This window comes from Thunnus thynnus, chromosome 16 (genome assembly GCF_963924715.1).
Source record: "Thunnus thynnus chromosome 16, fThuThy2.1, whole genome shotgun sequence".
Classification (NCBI taxonomy): domain Eukaryota; kingdom Metazoa; phylum Chordata; class Actinopteri; order Scombriformes; family Scombridae; genus Thunnus; species Thunnus thynnus.
This window is the reverse complement of record NC_089532.1, coordinates 891145-913362: the sequence shown is the minus strand read 5'-3', so window position 1 is coordinate 913362 and position 22218 is coordinate 891145. Positions and strand designations below refer to the sequence as shown.

The 22218-nt window shown below is 39.1% G+C and overlaps 2 protein-coding genes across 2 annotated transcripts; both read right to left on the bottom strand.

Moving 5' to 3' along the window:
* Positions 1-530: 530 nt before the first annotated feature.
* slc3a2b (solute carrier family 3 member 2b) lies at positions 531-13913 on the bottom strand. The gene is made up of 8 exons (XM_067613441.1): positions 13447-13913; positions 11436-11626; positions 8561-8734; positions 8035-8132; positions 6649-6794; positions 4713-5028; positions 2900-2959; positions 531-1118 (listed from the first exon to the last, which is right to left on the bottom strand). The coding sequence occupies exons 1-8, from the start codon at positions 13773-13775 to the stop codon at positions 771-773; spliced, it is 1662 nt and encodes a 553-aa protein (XP_067469542.1). The 5' UTR covers positions 13776-13913; the 3' UTR covers positions 531-770.
* A 3927-nt stretch (positions 13914-17840) lies between these two features.
* Positions 17841-21705, bottom strand: LOC137199266 (uncharacterized). Its single transcript, XM_067613442.1, has 3 exons — positions 20303-21705; positions 19853-19962; positions 17841-19376 (listed from the first exon to the last, which is right to left on the bottom strand). The coding sequence occupies exons 2-3, from the start codon at positions 19960-19962 to the stop codon at positions 18122-18124; spliced, it is 1365 nt and encodes a 454-aa protein (XP_067469543.1). The 5' UTR covers positions 20303-21705; the 3' UTR covers positions 17841-18121.
* Positions 21706-22218: the final 513 nt, after the last annotated feature.

Genomic DNA, 22218 nt, shown 5'->3' with positions numbered 1-22218 from the left:
GCCAGAGATGTTTTGAAATGAAAGGGAAGGCCGGGACAGCCTTGGGGGCTTTTTGGTTGTCCTTAGGGGTCCTTTTGCCAGTTTGCCTTTTTGTCTATTTGCCTTAAAGGTTTTTTTGACTTTTTTAAATCCCAGAGAGGGTTTTTATTCATTTTAACTTGTACATTCATGTTTTTTGTATTTTATTTTTTATATATCCTGTAATACTAATTTTTGTAAAAACCAAATAAAACTGGTTTGTATTTTTATACACTCCAACCAAAGTTCATCTCTGAGGTCTTCTGAGTCGCCCCTCTGAAATATGGCTGACATGAGATCTAAATTTATTTATATTGAAAATGTATAATGGAAATTTCTAAGGATAAACATGCAATATTTATTAATTAACTTTGACTATCTGTATCAAAATTGTGACTTTTTATCTCATAATTTAGATTTTTTTTTTTATCTCAGCAGTGCAGCTCACCTCCCCTGCACTTTTTAAGATGTTAAGTTTATAGACTCTCACATAATAAAGACATCAGACTGTAAAACTTTACTTTATTTTTATTTTGTTTTCACAAATGCACAATATAGAGAAAGCTGACTTATCATAATGTGGTAAGATTAATATTCACCAACATACAGTTAATGTGAAGGAACTGAGCTGTGAGACAAAAACATTTTGACCAAGTTAACTACTGCTGCTTTTCAACAGTTACTAAAATTTCTTACATCACGATACTCATCATTTTATCTAAACCTTACCAGCTCACAGTTGGATCTAAGCTCTATCCTGTGTAGGGAAACCTGAGGAGTGCAGCCTGTCCGGGGCCGAGCCGCAGGTTTGCCAGGTCCACGCTGCTGTCTGTCGGCATGACGGTGCTGTTGGTACTGAGGACCACCGCCGCCTGCTTGGGCAGCGCCGCATCCCTCAGCTCCAGCAGCGCCGCCTCTTCTGCCCAGTTAAAGGCGGCCAGGTAACGCTCGCTCTGATCCCAGACACGCAGGTACGCCAGAGAGGACGATGAGTTAAAGAGGACGACGAAGTCTCCGAACAGCAGCGAGCGCTCTTTACCCCGCAGCTCGCTCAGACTGTGGAAAAAACTACGACAGGACAGACGCTGATTCCGCTCCTCCTGCAGGGAGAGCAGATCAATATACAGTACTGATAATCATCCAAACTATATAATAATACTACTACTGCTGCTGGTACTACAGTAATACTAATACTGATAAGAAGCTGTGACAGAGAACAGAAAGTGGTAACGGCTCAATAATACTAATCATGACAAGATTACTACAAAGACCACTACTAATACTACTAATGTTACTGTTAAAGCTGGTATGAGTTATAGGCCTGCAACTATACTACTATAACTGGTAGTGATACTATTTGTAGTTTGTACTGCTACCACTACTGCTGCTGCTACTACTACTACAAGTGATACCAGCACTACTTCTACAATTGCTGCTACTTAAAATACAAATACTGATACTAAAGTTACTGTTTCTACCTCTAACACTACTATTACTGCTAGTACAACTTCTACTACTACTACTGATACAGATACTTATACTTATACTCCCACTGCTACAACCACTGCTACTAAAATTTGCTGTTACTACTTCTAACAGTAGTACTACTGCTGCTGCTACTACTACTACAATTGGTACCAGTACTACTTCTACAATTGCTGCCACTTAAACAACTACTACTACCACTAATACTGATACTTCTACTTCTACTACTGCTACTACAAATACTGATGCTAAAGTTACTGTTTCTACCTCTAACACTACTATTACTGCTAGTACTACTTCTACTGATACCACTACTACAACTGGTACTTCTACTAACACTAGTACTTATATTTGAATTACTTCCACTGCTGCTTGTTCTACTACTGCTAATACTAGAACTACTACAGGTATTGCTACTGTTTCCACTATTATTAGGATTACAACTACTGGTACTGCTACTAACATAGTACTTATACATCTATTACTTCCACTACTTATGCTACCAAAACTGCTCCTTTTACTTCTGCTCCTGCTGCTTCAACTACTGCTACTAAAACTTCAGCTGTTTGTACTTCTATCAGTAGAACTACTGCTGCTGTTACTGCTGCAACCTCTACTAAGATTACTACTTTTATTCCTACTATTACTGGTACTGCTACTACCACTACTGTAACTGATACTGCTGCTGTACAGCACATTCCTGTAATGCCTCATACATAAGTAAGTACTATCTTAACTCATATGAAGGCTTTGCTTCACAGTTATATGTGTCTGGGTTTTGTTCACTATATACAGTGATGATGATTCTCTGAGTCCTCTTCCTTTGTCTGAAATCTGGGCTCAGAACCATGTAGGATGGGAGATGTCAAGACATGATAAGAAACACATTTCCTGTGTGTTCCTGTGCAGACTGCTGTATAAAACTAGGCCAAACAGAGAGACTGAGGCATATCATGTTGTACAGTGTATTGAATAAAAAACACAGAAAGACATTCTCTCTTTGTGTGTCTCTTATTTATTAGAAATTACCACTACAGCTACTAATACTAGTGCTGATACTACTACTACTACTATACTACTGCTAGAACTAATATCACTACTGCTGCTACAACTACTGTTTCTGCTATTTTGTACTGCTACCACTATTATTACTGTAGAATTACACCTGTTTCTGCTACTAATACTAATACTTCTATTACTTCCACTGCTTCTGGTATTACTACTGCTATAACTACTGCTTCTGCTATTTCTACTACTACCACTACTACAACAGCTGCTGTACTGTGATTGCTGGTTCTAGCACTACTATTAGAACTACTGCTACTGGTACTAGTACTACTACAGTTTTTATACACAGTATCTGCAGTATGTATTGTTATTTTTTAGGTGTGTTTACCTGCAGAGTCCCATTCAGCTCCTTGCCAGAGTCCCAAAGCATCTTGGGAAACTTGTTGTCCTTTAATAGAAATGATAAAAATGTCAAAATGCTAACAATTAATAGTAATCAATCATCATATTTGATTAACAGTGTTGAAAGGTCCACTATATCAAACCTTAAACCTACCTCTGACTAAATTATTTAATTATAATTGGTGATAAGTCTAAACATAGACACATGTCTTATACTATTTGTGCTGAACTATAGCTGAACTTTCAAACCAGACAAAGTACACAGTCACCTAGGAAACAGACAACCAGTAGTGGAGCCTGAGGCCAAGATGAAGCTGTGGTTTCCTGCACCAGGCTGACACCCTTATACCCTAACCTCAAACATAATAGAGCAGATGTATGTTAACTGTCAACGTTCCAGACATCGTCTTCTAACGTGACAAACCAAGAAATGTCAATGACAAGAGGGCCAGAAGCCTCTTTTTTGAGTCATAAACTAGGGTCCTTTTGCCAGTTTGCCCCTTTTGCATTTTTATAACTTCTATAACTCCTTTAAGTCCTAGAGTTCTCCTTTTTATATTTTGTATTACTCACTTTTGTAAAAAACAAATAAAACTGGTTTGTGTTGTTTTACACTCCAATCAAAGTTCCTTACTTGTGCTCATCTCTGAGGTGCTCTCGTAGTCGGCAAGGTAAGCAAAGACGCCCCCCTGGGGTATGACTGACACGAGTTTTAAATTTGTTTATATTAAAAATTTATAATGACATTCTGCTAAGGATAAACATGCAAGGTTTATTAATGATCAGATTTGGGAGGGTTTAGAGTTGCTGATTGTGATCAACCTGATGCACCTGTGATAGAGGTATAATTTCAATTAAGTATCAGATTGAAGGGTTTATTATATTTGTTTAATTGGTTAAACTGTTAGGGTCCGGGCATTGAAGCTGCCCTATGAAACCGGGCGAGTGTCCTCAGATCGTCAGAGTGGGTCTCCTCCACTGATGACCTGTTAGAATATCATCTTGGAGTACTTTCAAACCTCCAACACCTATTTGCACCCACACACTTCTGTTGTGACCCGGCTGTCAGGACATACTTGACTAAATAGGCCTGTTAGAGCGGTTCAATGACAGCTGATGGTTACAGAAGTCAGGCTGAGCTCTGGTTCCCTCAGCAGACTAAGGCGGTCTTGCGTTTAGATTTTAGGAACCCGTTCAATACCTCGGTCAGAGGTAGAGGACAGCTGTCTGTCAGTGTTTTATCCAACATTGGCAGGGGGTATCGGTTGCCTGTCAGGCAGAAACCATTACAGACAACAGACAATCAAATCCATAAAGAAATTATTGATCATGAATTTATCTGGAACAGATTTAAATACTTTTTACAGGTTCTGAAATGGAGTGAACTCTGGATTTGAAACATGTGAAGGAGGTGTGCTCAAGTTAAAACAAGGTGTTATATTTTCCTTTAAGTCCACCATGTATAGTAACTCACTCTGGTGCCATCTAGTGCTCATATGAAGAATCACAATGTAGCAGACAGAACACACTGAGGTTATTATTTTTCTACCAACAATTTGAAAGATGCTACATACGATCTTCCAGTGAAAACAATAAAACATTATTTTAAAAAAAGGTTGGTAAGAGAAACAGTCTGCAGTTGTGGTTTCAGCATGATGTAATACAGTCCTTAAATGGTTCTATAGATATATGTAAGTGACTTGTTATGCATCCATCTGTGAATATACTCATGTAAAAACTTAATAAAGAAATGGCAAAAAAAAATTAAATGTTCTCTCAGGATTCACAGAAGTCCTCACCTCGTCCATCAAGCCGATCTCATCTCCGTAGTTGAAGACGGGCGTCCCGGGCAGCGTCAGCAGCAGCAAGTGGTACAGTTTGACCAGCGCCGGGCCCACCAGTGAGGCCAGGTGACCCTCAGCCCGGCCCCCCAGGCTCCAGGCCAGCTTGGTCTGGTTGTGGGACGAATACAAGTGCTGGATGAGCTGAGCGCGCTCCGTGGCGTCTGTGTCTCCGGGACGGAGGACCCTGGAGATCAGCAAGTCGACTCCAGTGGAGGAGAGGAGCGAGGACACGTCTTCAGCCGAGGATCGATCTGTGACGCCGATCAGCACTCTAGAAGAAACATCCACAGTGGACTTTTTATGCCATTTTATTAGTTTAGTTTAGTTTAGTTTAGTTTAGTTTAGTTTAGTTTAGTTCGGTCATTTTCAACTTGTTCAACTCAAATACATATGTAAATAAATAATAAAAAAAACAACAAAATAAATAAATAATAAGTCATTACTTTTGACGCAGTGACAAACCAAAGCAAGTTTATACTAACTGAAAAGGTGCAGGATGAAGCCTCAGCTTATCACACCAACCCTCTACATTAATTATTCTGTTCAGATCCCTTTAAATATAGACTATTTTATATATGTATATATATACATGTTTTATATATGTTTTACATATGTATTTTATATATGTATATTTAATATAGCCTACCAAAAAGTCCCAAAACAAAATTCGTATTCACACTAATGTTCATACATCAGTTTTATTTTTGTTAATCATGTTATTTTTAGATATTTTTTAAATCCATTCAGTGTATTAGCAACATATTTTCATTTCCTTTTCCAAACTATTCCATAAATGAACTCCATTGACTGATAAACATCTTTGTTTTGCATTTGTTCTAATCTTTGTTTTTATGATCATGCAAATTCCTCTTAGTTCATACTGATTTAATGTTGCAATACAACCTCATACCAAAACAACAGAACAGGTCTATTTCCAATTAATCCCATAATGACTTGTATGAGCCCTCTAGTGACCCATGTGACCACTATAATATAATGATTAATGGTTTTACAACGCTCTGGTTAAGGTCTTTTTAGGTTTGCGCACAAAAACCACTTGGTTAGTGTTAGGCAAGGATAGAAAACCTCAGATCCTGTAGATGTTGATGCAATTTGACGTGTGTTGAGCTGAGAAGTTTGTATGCGTTCATTTCATGTAAAACAAACCTTTGTTCTATAGATATTTCTTGTAATTATTTTGCTTCCTTGCCTGAACCTGATTGTTCACAATATAATAAATTACATTGATCAGTGAGCCATTATGCCCCTTTAGTTTCCCTCTGTCAGTGGATCTTATCTTGACATCTGCATTTTTGTTAAGTTTAGTACTACATCTTAACTAGAAAAGAATTATGTTACTTTGTAAGTTACAAAAAATTGTGACATTACGAGTTATGAAGTGTTTCTCACACACATATACGTGAGAAGACACTGGGTGTCACAGCTTTCCCTCCTTATCTTGTCTCCGGATAGCTTGAAGTCATAAAGCTCTCTTTTGGATCCCTCTCTTTTCCAGGAAGGATGGGGAACCGGACATCTGGATTTGTGTGTTTATTTGTTTTACAACCTGCTACACAACAGCTTTTGGGCATTTTCCTGTTTCTCACAATGACGCAATGCCAGTCTGGTCTATATTGACGTCACCTGAACAGCATCACTTCCGCAGGTCATAATTATAACAGCCACTAGATGGTGTAAACGTAACCATAAGTTGTATACTGTCGTTTTTTTCTTGTGAGGACAGGCTGAATTTGAAACTTCTGGATACAGTCTGAAAGCATCTTATTTTTCTACTTTCTATATTACTTGTGCAGTTTTAAAGTCCTCCAAATCTCTAAATTTAGGAGCATATGAGTTTATGTGGTGTTAATTAAATCTGGATGTTTCTCACCTCTTGCCGGGACGCTCGTTCGTCTGGTTCTGGACGATGGCTCGGATGTCGGTCCACAGAGACGGCACCACGCTGGCGACGCGCTCGACACCCGACAGCTGCACGCCGTCCACGCCGCCTTCATTCAGCCAGAACACCAGAGCAGACTGACAGGAGAGAGAAACACAACAGCGCCCCCTGCTGTCTCAGATCAACTCTTTATTTATGATTTACAGTTTACCTTCGTTTTTATTTTTGACAGTTTGGAGCTTCTATATTTATCACTGTGCAACTTGAACCGTCATGTTTTCTCATTTGATGTGATTTGGCGTTATTTCTTGTTGTGGAAGAAGTACTCAGATCCTTCAATGCAGTAAAAATGCTAACATAGCAATGTAAAAATACTCCATTACAAGTCAGCAATCAGCAACACAACTGATGAGTGACATCTGTGTTCATGATGAAACTGAGCTTTAACAGCCTCATAAATAATAAGTAATAACAAACATTTACTTAAAGTCAATTAGACTTGTGTTTTACTCAGGACAGACCTGCCGCCGACCTTCTGTGACTTTATAGACGTCAAGAGTGAACACTAGAGTGTAGAGAGTTTATTAAAGTATCATAACCAATAAACAGTGATGGAAGAAGTATTCAGATCCTTTACTGCAGTAAAAGTACTAATACAGCAACGTAAAAATACTGCATGAAAAATCCTACTACAGTAAAAGTACATAAGTATTATGAGCTTGATGTAGTTAAAGTATTGCAATAAAAGTAGTGGTTTGGTCCCTCTGACTGATATATTATTATATATGATATCATTAATTATTAATAGTGAAGCATCAGTGTTATTATTTATTTTTGCTGAAATATTGGATCATTTGAACATTTATTGAAATGAAACCATATCATAAAGACAGACCCACCCGCTGATCTGTTAGCTTTTTTATGTTTCTTTTACAGTATCATGTATTTGAGATTTGTATGAAATAATGTATTTCTCCTGTTTACAGAAAGCAGGAGTCTGATGATTTGGGTGAAATTAGGCCCAATTCAAACACCTGGGCCCCCAATTAGGCCCCCAGGTGTTTGAATGGTGGGTGGTACAACAGTTCTTACAAGCGAACACTACAGCAAGAAACAGAAAGCCTGTACTTCATGACAAACATCAGCACACCTTGGGTACTTCAAGCTAACTCAACACCACCACCTACAGTCATCTTCTTCAGGTTAGTGTCACTGTAAAGAACAAACTCATGCCATTCATTCACCACCATGACAGCTGGGTAGAGCAGCAGCTGAACAATGTTGTCGCCAATTCAGCTTTACAAAAAGTAAATCAACAAGAGCAAGATTTGTCTTTAGCTGGCAGCTGAACATGTTGTCTGTGAGTAAGATCCTCACCTTGAGTCTCTCAGCGACGCTGGTCACAGTGGTGTTGGAGAACCAGGGTCCAGATGATCCCTGATAGTTCGGAGTCAGATCCAGAATCACATTAATACCTGCAGGAAGACACGACAGGTATCGCAGTCAAATATATGTTTATGTCATTTCAGTTCCAACAGACTAACATGAAGTTTTAAACTTAATATTTTACAGGTTTCTGCAGAATCAAGAAAGAGGAAAACACAATTATAACACAACATGTTTTAGGACTTCATGTGCAACACTGCTGAGTAATAATAATAAAAAGCCTGTACTACTTGCAAGGCAGTCACTATTATTATCAGTCATTGTTATTAATCCATTAATAACCCTGCAAATCATTAAAAAGCCTAAAAAACCTCTTACTTACCAGAAGGAATCAACCCTTGAATAAATCTGTTAAAAACTCCTAATACCAGCCTTTTCAGTTTGAAGCTGGCATATTCAATCAATAATTACACCTGATTAGTCTCAATATTTTTATTTTTTGCATCCATGCACTCACCCTTCTTGTGAGCAGCCTGCACGAGACTTTTAAACTGCTCCAGGTTTCCAGCTTCAGAGGAAATCTCCTCGAACCTCAGACTCATGGCTTCGTCTGCTGGAGCGACGTGGATCGGTCCAACTACCAAACCTTTAACCTTCAGCTTAGACAAACTGTCCACCTTCTGCTCCACACCTGACAGAGAGGAAGACACATGAGCTGTGACCAAGACTAAAGATCTGACAGTAAACTACGGGTTTAAAGACACTGAATTCAGACACATGTTCTGTCTGACCGTTGTCTCCCAGTCCATCTTAAACCAACAATCAGGAGCCCAAATGAACATTAAAGCTGTTTTTCTTGCTGTAATCATTCCTCCTGTTCATACTGACCATTAGAAGATCCCTTCATAATGACCTTACAATGGAAGTGATGGAGGACAAAATCCACAGTCCTCCTTCTGTGCAAAATATGTATTTCAAAGTTTATCTGAAGCTAATATGAAGCTTCAGCGTCCAAATGAGTCAAATCAAGTAGATATCTTTCAACGTTACAGTCTTTTTAGTGCCAAAGTCCCTCTTTTTGTTACTATACTTCCACCTACAGCTCAACAGGGAAACACTGTCCGAGGAAACACAAAGAGGGAATTTGATGCTAAAAAGACTGTAAATGTGTCAGATATCCACTTGATATGACTAACTCAGACTGCTGAAGCTGAATAGAAGCTTCACACAGACTTTTAAATGCATTGAAAGCACATTTGAAGGATGTTTTAATATCCAGTATGAATAGGAGGAATGATTACAGCGAGGAAAACCTCTTTCATTGTTCACATGGACACCTGACTGCTGGTTTAACACACACTGGGAACACTGGGAACCCTCTTTTAACATTATTACATCATCTGAGTATGTTAAAGGAATCGTCCAACATTGTAGGAATCATTACTTTCTTTCTTTCTGAGAGTGAGAGATGCAACAATTAGGCAATTAATCAATTAGTGAATAGCCAGGATATTAGTAACTATTCTGATCATCAATTAATCGTTTAAGTCAGTTTATTTAGGAAAAATTCTTTGTTTTCAGCTTCTCCAATGTGAAGATTTGAAATGTGACTATTCCTTAATACGGGGCAGTCCAGAACTATTATTTTAGTAATTTTTTAAGGAAAAATACCAAATATTTGCAGGTTGCAGCTTCTCAGATGTGAGGAAACAACTTTTCTTTGTCATATAGTAAATGACAGTAAACTGAATATCTTTGGATGTTGGACTGTTGATTTGAGGACGTCACCTTGAGATCAGAGAAATTATGACTATAACATTCTATAGACAAAACAGTGAATCAATTAATCAAAAATGTAAACGTCAGACCGATCAATAATGAAAATAATCGTTAGTGGCAGCCCTAATTCTAACATCACATAAGTTTCACAAAGATTATTATTTTTATTGGCAAATCTTAGTCATTTGTGGGAGCTGTGGTTGCTCAAATCTGGCAAAGTGATGTAAATGTTTTGTCTTTTTTTAAATGATTAAGATTTCTGTTACTGTTGCGCTCAGCAGCAGATCCTTGTTTATTTCAGATATATGAACAGAAAATGTCAGGAACATGTTTCAACTTTTAAAAAGACAAACTAACCAAGAGGAGAGCGTCACCTCTGCTCTGTATACCTGCATCTAGTTGCCCACAGTGTGACTGTGGTGTCTGTTTAAAGTTCAAACTGTGTTTCACTTCCGCTAAATGCAAGCAGACAGACAGTCAGCAACGATACCCATGTTTCCACCACTTCAGAGACTTCACAACAACTTCCTGAGACTTACTTGTACCCTAAACTACAATCTCAATCCAGTGGTTGAAAGCACCAATACAGCAGTGTAAAAATACTCCATTACAAGTAAAAGTCCTGCATGAAAAATCCTACAACAGTAAAAGTACATAAGTATTATGAGCTTGATGTAGTTAAAGTATTGCAGTAAAAGTACATAAGTATTATGAGCTTGATGTAGTTAAAGTATTGCAGTAAAGGTACATAAGTATTATGAGCTTGATGTAGTTAAAGTATTGCAGTAAAAGTACATAAGTATTATGAGCTTGATGTAGTTAAAGTATTGCAGTAAAAGTAGTGGTTTGGTCCCTCTGACTGATATATTATTATATATGACATCATTAGATTATTAATAGTGAAGCATCAGTGTTAGAGCAGCATGTTACTGTTGTAGCTGCTGGAGGTGGAGCTAGTTTACACTACTTTATATACAGTTAGCTAGTTTAGTCCAGTGGTTCCCAACCTAGGGGTCGGGCCCCTCCAAAGGGTCAGCAGATAAATCTGAGGGGTGGTGAGATGATTAATGGGAGAGGAAAGAAGAAAAAACAAAGTTCTGATACACAAATCTGTTTTCAGTTTTTGGACTTTTTCTCTAATCTTTGATTTTTGCTGAAATATTGGATCATTTGAACATTTATTGAAATGAAAGCATGTGAGAAGTTTAGAGGGAAAAATCACTATTTGGTGGAGCTGTTAACAACTCATAGACATGTGAAATGTGACCCCGACTACACACTGCTTTTTGTAAGACGTCAAAAGCCAAAAAGGTTGGAAACCACTGGTTTCATCTTTAACAATGTGTTGTATTTTAAAAGCTTGTTATATTATCCATTGTGTCAAATCTTCATCTGAAAAGTAACTAAAGCTGTCAAATAAATGTAGTGGAGTAGAAAGTACAATATTTCCCTCTGAAATGTAGAAAGTAGCATCACATGGAAATACTCAAGTAAAGTACAAGTACCTCAAAATTATACTTGTGTACAGTACGTGAGTAAATGTACTTGTTGCCCCTGGTAACAGTGTGTAAATTAATTAGCTTGTTATTTGACTGAATGCCAGCTGGTCTCACCCTTCAGGTTGTGGGCATCAGTAAAAACCTGGATGTTTCCGATCTGGTACAGCGGGCCTTTGTTCCACCAGCTGGTGGCGGGCAGATCTCTGCAGCGTGGAGCCTGCAGGATGATGAGGACGGCTCCTCCCAGCATCCCCAACCAGCCGAGCCAGAACACCACCAGCAGCGCCCAGCGAGTCCGCACCCAGCTGAGGAGACAGATTTAACCAGCATGTTACTGTTGTAGCTGCTGGAGGTGGAGCTAGTTTCAACTACTTTATATACAGTCAGCTAGTTTAGTCCAGTGGTTCCCAACCTAGGGGTCGGGCCCCTCCAAAGGGTCAGCAGATAAATCTGAGGGGTCGTGAGATGATTAATGGGAGAGGAAAGAAGAAAAAACAAAGTTCTGATACACAAATCTGTTTTCAGTTTTGAGACTTTTTCTCTAATCTTTGATTTTTGCTTGTTATTGATTGTTAATAACTTGTGTATCTTTTGAATGTCATCTGAACATCGTTTTGTTCCAGAAACAAACCATTTGAGACGGTTTTTAGCTAAAGCTCGTTGCGTGTAACACTGGCTCAAAGTAACAGATTGCTAAAGTTAACCCGATGTTGTGTTGGTGCTGTATTGACCCAAACTGGGTACAATTTTAACCCAGTGATATTAAGGGTGTGCAAAAGTTTGTTATTGTGTTATTGACCCACTACAGGAAATTAATTGGTAACGTTTTTGATAATTAATCATATAATCATTTTAACACAAGACAACACAAGGAAATTACTGTAAAATCCTCATATGCTAATATGTTATTTGACACATAAAACTAGACACTGAAAACTAAATATTTTCTGTCAGTAAAATAATTGAGTCTAATTTCTTAAGAATTCTGTTTTGTTGTATAGTTTGTACCAAATGGCACCACCGTCTCACCGTCCACCGTGGAAAATGTCCTAAAAATGAACCGTTAAATATCTGCATATTACTCAGAACATTTCTAGGAAATCAGTATAAAAGTGTTACAACATCAGGTTTAATATTTAACAGTGTGTTGGATTTTATAAACCCAAATGCTTTTAAGTAAATTTTCAATTTGAAAAGTAACTAAAGCTGTCAAATATAAATGTATTGCAGCAAAAAGTACAATATTTCCCTTTGAAATGTAGAAACATTAAGCAGCATTAATGGAAATATGCTGACAGTACCTAAAACTCTACTTGAGTAAATGTACTTTTAACTTTTACTCACTGACATCAGCATTTACATTATAATAGCTACATATAGTTATAGTTACGTTAATGTGCAAAGCTTGTCTTTATGTAGCTTTATGTAGGCTTCTGATTCATGAAGTCATTTATAAATATGCATATTTGTCTGCATCAGCTGATATTTTTCTTGATGTTGACTCTTATTTATGTTGAGATTTTATTTCATTCAAACCATTAAAACCTTTATTTCCACAGGGAAGGCTACTGAGAGCAAGCTTCAAGGACGCCCTGATAACAACATAAGAAACAATAAAAGATGAACAGATAAGCAAATAAGCAATACAAAAAAATAAGAAACAATAAAAGTAATAAAACACATAATATGAAAACACATTAAGGCAATAAAAGCGCATAAAATTTGCACATATAAGTTAAGCTCAATTAAAACATATACATTCACACTGTGTCAGCTACTGTAAAAGATTCTGTTTAAAATGATTAACAGGGATCTTAATCTTCTGCAAGTTGTTCCACTTGTTTGGAGCGTTATAGCTAATTTAAATTATTTAAAGCTAATTTCTCAGTGCCAACACGTTGGTTTTCAAAGACTAAATAGTCTTGGTACCTTGTGCAACTATAATTAATTAGACATGTCACTGAGGAGGTTTAAACTGCAGTTCACACCCTGCAGTATCTGCACTGAAATAACTATGAACGGATGAATATTGTCTGTTAAGTGTGTATTTATTATGTGAGTATAATAAAGATGCTGTATCATGTGTGTATTCAGTGTGTGTTCGGGCCTGTGTGCTCCTCCTCACCCCGGAGTCCCGGCCACCCGCAGCAGCTCCTCCTTGCTCAGCCCGGTGAACTTCACCTCCTCCTCCTCCTCCGCCTCCTCCGGGATCTTCAGCTTCACGGAGCCGTTCTTCTCCGCCTCTCCGCCGGCAGACGACGCGTCCGCAGCCCGCTCTTCTCCTGCGGTCATCGGCTGCTTCTCCTGCTCCTCCTGGTCCAGGTCCGCTTCACTCACGTCGGCCTCCGTCGCATCAGCATCCGAGGCGACCTGCGGCGGATCCGCATCCTTCGGCTCAGCATCTTTGGTTTCCGCAGCATCCTTCAGCTCCAGGCTCGTCTCCTCCGTGTTCATACCGGCGATGATCCGCTAATTAACCGCAAATGAATGAAAGGAAAGAATCTCTGCTGCTCTGCTCCGTCAGATGTGTTCGTGATGACTGTTTGTCTGATGTGAGATCTGTCTGTCTGTCTGTCTGTCAGCTATACTGCGGCTCAGGCTGCGTTCAAAACTGTCGGAAATATGACAATTAGACCCCTCACAGCGTCTCATCTCGGGCATATTTGTAACTTATAATTTTTTTGTGTGTGTGTGATCAATTGTTTATTGCATAAGTAAGGAGATACAGAACGCGACACAAAATCAAACAGATCACATACACACGTATATCACAGCCAGTGTCGACATGTATTCGTCCATGTTCAAGCAACTTTTATACAATAAACAAAAACAGAAATATAAAAATGATAAAACATAACTACCCGTAATTTATACAGTTTCAAAGAAGTGTCTCTGCCCAGCAAGTGATGTTTTAGGGTTTTGAATCACATGTCAAATACAGATTTTCTATGTTGGATTTAATGGTAAATACTGCACAATGTATCCAAACAGCATATCTTAAAATTATTATTGTATAGTCTCGTTTCCATAAAGTGGTTGCTGATGTTATTTTTTAACTAATAGTGCTTGAATTTGTCGGTATCACATATTTCCGAGCTCATGCGGTGCACTTGAATGCATCATAAAACCGGATCGATCCAGTTTTTATTGTAATGGATGCTTCAGAAGCATCAGCAAAAAATAAATAAAAAATGCAATTGCATAAAGAGAGAATAAAGTGATCAGATCAGAGTGAAGTGACCGTTTATAATCATGCATGTTGTTCGTGTGTGTGTGTGTGTGTGTGTGTGTGTGTGTGTGTGTGTGTGTGTGTGTGTGTGTGTGTGTGTGTGCAGGTTTGTGTGTGTAATATTACATGTTGTGTGTCTGTTGTGTTAACAGTGTGACATGCAGAGATCCTGCCGACTCAGCAGCTCTGCAGACTGCTGACCTACAACAGCAGCTTCCTGAAACAGGAAGTCTCTGTAAGCTTTACAACAACCTGGCATCACAGTTCAGCAGGTCAAAGGTCACAGAGAAGAGAGACATCCTACATGTACACATATATACAGCAGACACTTTTATCTTCTACTCTTTGTTCTTTTCTCAGTCAAATATCTTAAAGATCATCTGATCTTCCATAAAAAAAAAAGGTTCTATAAACTACTTACAAAAGCATATTTACTCCTTTATTCATTCATATATGTTCATACTAGACACAAGACGTCTCCCACTTCACTGCCATTCTCAGGAACATGGCTGCAATTTTAAAATTTATAAATAATAATAAACAAAAATGTTTTTCATAAGGGTTCATATTTTAACTGGATCTGGTTTCCCTTTTAAATGTAAGTCAGATGAAAAGTTAAAGACAGACTCCTTAAAGCATCGTCTCCTCCTTCATGTAAAAATCTACAATCTGTAAATAATTTCTGAAGTTGAGACTGAAATTTCAAAAATGTTGCAGTTTCAGCAACAAAAGAATAGAATAGAATCAGCTCTATTGTCATTGATCAATACAACTAAATGATAGTGCAGCTCCCAACACAGTGTTGATTAAAAATAAGCACTTAAACAAACCACAATAGAGAATCAATCAATAGTTAACATAACATTAAAATCTATTGAGATGAAAAAAACAGTATTGCACAGTCAGGGGTCATTTCAACAACAACAACAACAACAGCTCTCGGGGAGAAACTGTTCTTCAACCTGTCCGAGCAGCTGCAGTCCTGTATCGTCTGGAGGCTGAGGAGATGGTAACTGGGTTTGTTGGAAGCTCAGTGAGCTGTAGATGTTTTCCAGTCCTGCAGTAGTTCTGTCCGGTGATATTTTGTGCTGTGTTGATCATTCATTGTAGAGATTGGATTGACCAAGCTGATTTTTTTCAACTTACACAAGTGTGATGTGGAAACTTGAAGCCTCCAGAGCACAAACACTGAGATGAACTTTACAGTGAAGGAAGAAACTTCTGGTGTCCAGCAGGAAAACTTTAGAAACCAACAATATTTGCATATTCATGGATTCTGGATTTTTAATGAGGTAGAAGGAGGAGATGCCATTTTAAGGATTTTAATCTGGTTATTATACATTTTTTGTGGAAAAAAACCACATTACTCCTCCAAGCAGAGTGTTTCCAGATGTTGTAATAGTTGTCTGGAGGGGATCATTAAAATCAGTTAATGCCTCCATCAATATTCTGCTGCTCATCTCGGTCCAGGTCACATTCATTCAATTATTTATATAATCAGGAATTATTGTCATATTCTGCTAAAAGTGCTGAAAAATATGATAATAAGTAATGATAAAAATCATTTTTATTTATTTTAAATATTTATTTGACCTTGTCAAAACTCTTGCTGCTGCATTTTGGAGATGCAGCAGCAAGAGATGTAATAAACAAGACTGAGTGATACCAAAATATAACGAGTTGCAGTAATCAAGGCAGGAGGATGTGACGGCATGGATGACTCTCTCCAGGTCAGAGGTACAGACAGTTGATCTGAGTCTGGAGATGATACGGAGCTGCATGAAGCTTAATTCTACCACCTGATTGATTTGTTTGTCAAACTTCAACCCTGAATCGAATATGAATAAAGGATTTTTTTTCATGTGATTTAACAGATGGAGCCAATCGGCCAAGATGAGGGGAAATAATGTTGGTCAAATGCTGTGATCCAAATAAAATAACTTCAGTTATATTCTCATTGAGCCGGAGAAAGTTTGCAGCCATCCAGGATTTGAAGGCAGTTGTTGTGGTCAGTTAGTTTGTTGTAGTTATTAGGCTCTAAGGGGAGGTAGATCTATCCACATGGCAGTGAAAAGAAATGTTGTGTGTATGAATAATGTGGCCCAGCGGAAACAAAAAGATATAGAAGATGACTGGACCATGTATGGAGCCTTGGGGGACACCCATAGACTGTATAAAAATATGGACGTATTTACCGTGACGTCACCCGTTGGTTTCTGAAGAGCGGTTTTGAACATGGATGTATAAAGAGAACTGGATACAGGAAGAGCGCCAGGCTTTGAAGCCAATTTGACAAAGCGGCCAAACCGTGTAACTACAACGTCACGTGATGCACACTGACCCAAAAAGACTTTTTCCCACAGACTTACATTGTGAAAGAGACGTCTGTAAATCAGCGGATAAATTTTTCTGAGCGTCACAACCCCCTCGAAATGACTCGTCTCACTATCAGAATTAAATCTGTTCGGTCCGATCACATTTCAAAAGTCTAGAAGAGCCGCATGATTCAATTGTTTTATCCCCATTCAAGTTAGCCGGAGGGCTAAACCGGAAGTAGCCGACTCGGCCAGCGAAAGTCACTAGTGCGGAAGATCTGGGTACTTTCATACCAGGAAGTCGATTTTTTTTGGCTTCATGCACCACTGAGCAACTTTCATAGGAATGAACGGGGCCCCGCCTCCGACGCTGTATCCAGTTCTCTTTATACATCCATGGTTTTGAAGCTCAAAGCGAGCCACTCCGGCCGTCGCCATCTTGGCAGTGCGTGACGCTGCCTTCATTATGCATAACTTTACGGTTTCATAAAATTTAAACGGGTGAGTTATAAAAAAATCCCCCCCCCCCCCCCCCCCGTACAGTTGTCATGAAAGGGGAAATTAGCTACAGAGACCAAAACCGTTGTTTGTACCAGGCTGTAAACATGTTTATATGTCAAGGAACTGCAGTTTTTGGCTTTATTTTACAGCCCCAGAGGTTGCCGCTTGGGGACACCACAGGACATGAGGGCAGAGGAAGAAGATGAGTACACTGAACAGAGACACTGAAAGATCTGGAAAAGTATCAAGTCCTGCGATTTTGACAGCCAGCTGGTATTTATCCAAAAGATCCTTCAGAATTTGAAATTAAATTTGCAATGTATCCCACTTCCACCTCCACTCTGCCCTTCAGTTTCCTCTCCTTATTTGTCTTTTATTACCGTTATTTTGCCACAGTGAGAATAACCTATAAGGTAAAGATAGAGACAGAGAGATGTTTGCAGTAAAACACAGACAGCAGGTTGGATGCTGAAGCTGAGCTTTATTCAGATAATGATTCAGACATGACTCCGTTTTACAACACGTTACTGTCAAACTGTCAAACCAACATGGCAACAAGTCATTTTCTAAAAGCAGATAGCAAAATGTAAATGATCTCAGAGTTTTTTTTAAATTTGAAATAGAATCAACACAGAAAAATGTTTGTTAAAGGAACAGAAATTACTGCATTTTAAGCATAAAAACCTTTTTCTCTCAGTCAGACTGAGTTCAGGTTCTAATAAATCAACTGAATTATATCAGACTCCAGAACTCCTCTAACCTCTTTGATCTCTCGGACGGCTGTATCTGCCTCTCTTTTTACTCCTGACGCCGTCACTGTTTCTGCTGTAACTGCTCCTGCTCCTGCTGTCACTGCTCCTGCTCCTGCTGTCACTGCTCCTGCTGTCACTGCTCCTGCTCCTACTGTCACTGCTCCTGCCTCTGCTGTCACTGCTCCTGCCTCTGCTGTCACTGCTCCTGCTCCTACTGTCACTGCTCCTGCCTCTGCTGTCACTGCTCCTGCTCCTACTGTCACTGCTCCTGCCTCTGCTGTCATTGCTCCTGCTCCTGCTGTAACTGCTCCTGCTCCTACTGTCACTGCTCCTGCCTCTGCTGTCTCTGCTCCTGCTCCTACTGTCACTGCTCCTGCTCCTACTGTCACTGCTCCTGCTCCTGCTGTAACTGCTCCTGCTCCTACTGTCACTGCTCCTGCTCCTACTGTCACTGCTCCTGCTCCTACTGTCACTGCTCCTGCCTCTGCTGTCTCTGCTCCTGCTCCTACTGTCACTGCTCCTGCCTCTGCTGTCTCTGCTCCTGCTCCTACTGTCACTGCTCCTGCCTCTGCTGTCTCTGCTCCTGCTCCTACTGTCACTGCTCCTGCCTCTGCTGTCTCTGCTCCTGCTCCTGCTGTCACTGTTCCTGCTTCTGATTGTGCTAATGCTGCTGCTTCTGCTTCCTCCCTGTTGCGGCAAAGCTTTGTTATCAATACAAATATTTGAAACTTCTCCCCGTGATGAGCAGCTGTGGCACTGAAATTCAATATTTGGTGGTTTATAACAGCGGAATATGTTACTGAGATGGAGCCCAGACCCTCCAAGCTCTTCTAATGACTTCCTCAGATCATCTTTGGTAGGAGGATCACCATATCCGGGTTGATCAAAAACTATTTTAAACACAAAGGCATAATCCCTCCAATATTTACAGACAATTCCATCAATGTATTTAATGATATTGAACTTTTTATCGTGTGTACACTTTTGACATGGGGAGAGGTAAGAGTAGATGAGCAGGAACTTCCCATCGGTGTTGCTAGTCAATGGTTTCAGCATCTTCAGAACCCGAAGTTCTGCATGCTCATGGTCTGAGGGTTTAGCTACAAACACATTAGTGCTACTGTACACATCACCATCTGAAAGAGTGCCTTCAACATGTTCTTTATAGCGGTCATTCCGAAGGAAATCAATAAGTGTGTTGGGGTCCTGGTTCGGTGGGATGTTTGCAGCCAGACAGAACTGTCCCTTTATCCTGTACCTGTCAATGCAAAGAGACACAGCTCAGTTTATGTGACACAGAATGAAAGTATAGACTGAGTTTATCATGTGACAGTGATCCAGCATTTGCTGACTGAAGCCATCACGTTAGTCACATTCATATCAGACAACTCTGCAGCAGTGCCAGTGTTCACCGCAGATGAAAGCAGAGTTGTGTTGTGTATTGTGGCTGAAGAGTCTTTAACACCAGAGCCTGCAGTCTACGTCCCGTCTCACACCAATGATTAATGTTGTTGTTTTTATCTATGACCAGCATCTTCCCCCAAGTTTAACTAAGTGTTTAGTTGCCTTGTCTGATCATTGCTATACTCTACATTCTACTTATTCTACTTATTTTCACTTTCTACCGAGAAAAATCCTCATTTTTATAATAAGCAGCTCAGTTTAGCTGTGTAGTTTACAATAAACCCAGACCCTTCTAGTCCTGGTTAATGACATGAATTGAAGTGCACTCACTCTGTCACGATTCTTTCTACAATACGAGTCAGCCAGTTCACATCCACAGCATCCAACCTGCTTCCAGCTGACAGCAGGAACAGCAGCAGCATCCAGGACCGGACAGACATCTGTAGGGTTACAGAACAGCACAGCATCATCACAACATGAAGCAGAACAACAGTAACAGTCTAAAGTTCATTACAGCCACTATGGACATACAAACATCCTCATGATTTATCTGCTCTGACCAGCAGTGGAGCTAAAAATCAAAAGTTTGTCCTGATGGTGCTGCTGGTTGGTTAGTCTGCAGTTGTACATCAGTCCATCAGTTACAAACTATTATCTAAACGGTTTCTCACCTTCAACACTGTTTCCAACTATGTGTTTGTTACCACAGATCACAACCGGATGAAAACTGCATCACAGTGAAACGAGATTATCAGAACAAACTGCTGCTGGTTTATTTACCTGCTCAGGTAGTTGGAGGTTCTGCTGTGTGTCTTCAGTAGTCAGAAGTCGAGTCGTCAACCTCCTGACAGCGAGCGTCAGGAGGTTTTTATACAGAGGAGAGGAGGCTCATCTTAACCACAGACTTTAGAAATGAGGAAGAAAGAAAAGAGAATGAAAAAACAAAGATGTTATCACTGCATCACACATGTAAACCCACAGCTGTCCTCTGAAGAAACATATTTGGTCATATTCAAAAAAATAATACTGGCCTTCAGTGGTCATTAATACGTCATTAATTAATAAGTCAGATCTCCAGCTTCCCGCCTCTTGCTCTGCACTCCGGTGGTCTGCATCTCCTCTGCTCTGCCCCAACCTCTTTCCTTCTTTTTGGAAGGGAGCCAACACTCTCCATCAATCTCATGTTTCCAAATGAAGAAGAATATTATATCTCAAGCAGGATATGCTGAGAAATGGCAAAAGTCAATGTAAGAAGCATTTGACATCACAGGAAAGAATATGAGTAAATCAGCAGAAAGAGAATCCAGCATCCAGGGATGGATTTAGTGATTTGGGGGCCCCTTGCTATATTTTCACCTTTTTTCTAACTGGGAATGTTGGTATTGTCAGTGGTAGAAGAAGCACTCAAAACTTTTTCTTAAGTAAAACTATTAATACCGCACAGTAAGAAATACTGTAAATTTTTACTTAAAATGAAGAGTGACAGAGAGGAATTATCAGCACAATGTACTTAAATCTACTTAACGTCTGTTCACAGTGGGGTTTTTAATTCTTATATAATGCTGGATAGTTTAATGAATAATATAATGAATAATAATGCATCGTATTTCATTTATTATTTTATTTATATTTTGTGAGTAAAATCTGGATCTGCAGCGTAAACAGTAACATTTATTTGTCAGGTTAATGTAGTGGAACAATGTTTTCCTCTGAAGTCCACAGTTGCATATTTTTTTAGTGCTTTGGGGTTGTAAGTTATTTTGGGGTACAATGAGTTAAAATAGTACCGTTATTCAATATCTTTCATATGTAATCATCATAATAAATCTATGGTTATTTGGGGCAGTTGCCTAATTTGCCTAATAGTGAAGTTCACCTCCGCTGACGTCTTTACACGAATAAACTTTCAGCTTCTTGGGAAGCCAGTTTTAAAAGTTCTCGTGAAAAAAGATCTCTCTTTAGATGATATGTTGAAATTCCTCAGTGTTGAACAGAGATAAAATGAAAACTTCTGCTGTGTGGATGACGGACATTTTCATCTAAAAAACAACTGTTTGTGGTTATAACATGTTAGTGTCAACAACAAAGTGCCAGAACAAACAGTCTGACCGCAGTGACGCGGTAAATAACCGTTATTTACACAGAGGAGGACCTTCAGGGTCTCTGCAGGACCTTCCATTTATGAGAGGTGCAATTTTTAGTTCATAAAATATTACAAATGAGTAATTATAATGTTATTGTTAAAGTAATTTATAATTAGTTATTAAAATGACCAAGGACCCAGCAGGTCCTGAGGGGAGACAAACAGACACATCCAGTTCCAGCTCTTAATACTGGGTTTATGGTTGTGATAGTAACTGAAATCAAAACAAAACAATTTTTAAAAATCACATAAATACTTTTAATAACTAATTATAGATTATTTAATAATAACATCATAATGACTAATTTGTAATATTTTATAAACTAAAAGTTACACCTCTGATAAATGGCAGGTCCTGCAGAGACCCTGACGGACCTCCTCTGATACAAAGACATGTTGTTGCTGGGAGGATGGAGAGCTGCAAACGAAGGGAAGAAAATGTCATCGCTCGTCTGATAACAGGTCACACAGGTCTAAACCTTATATTATATAAAACAGACAAGCACCCAACTGGAAAATACTCACACTGCCAACCAGAAACAGTCCGACATGA

Bases quoted from the DNA above. Each gene is read 5' to 3' on its own strand.
- slc3a2b (XM_067613441.1), bottom strand. From the start codon at position 13,775: ATGAACACGGAGGAGACGAGCCTGGAGCTGAAGGATGCTGCGGAAACC. The intron at 11,627-13,446 runs GTGAGGAGGAGC...CTGTCTCCTCAG, and splicing joins CGGGTGGCCGGGACTCCGGG to CTGGGTGCGGACTCGCTGGG. The intron at 1,119-2,899 runs GTAAACACACCT...CTCTCCCTGCAG, and splicing joins AGCTGAATGGGACTCTGCAG to GAGGAGCGGAATCAGCGTCT.
- LOC137199266 (XM_067613442.1), bottom strand. From the start codon at position 19,962: ATGTCTGTCCGGTCCTGGATGCTGCTGCTGTTCCTGCTGTCAGCTGGA. The intron at 19,377-19,852 runs GTGAGTGCACTT...TTGCATTGACAG, and splicing joins GTAGAAAGAATCGTGACAGA to GTACAGGATAAAGGGACAGT.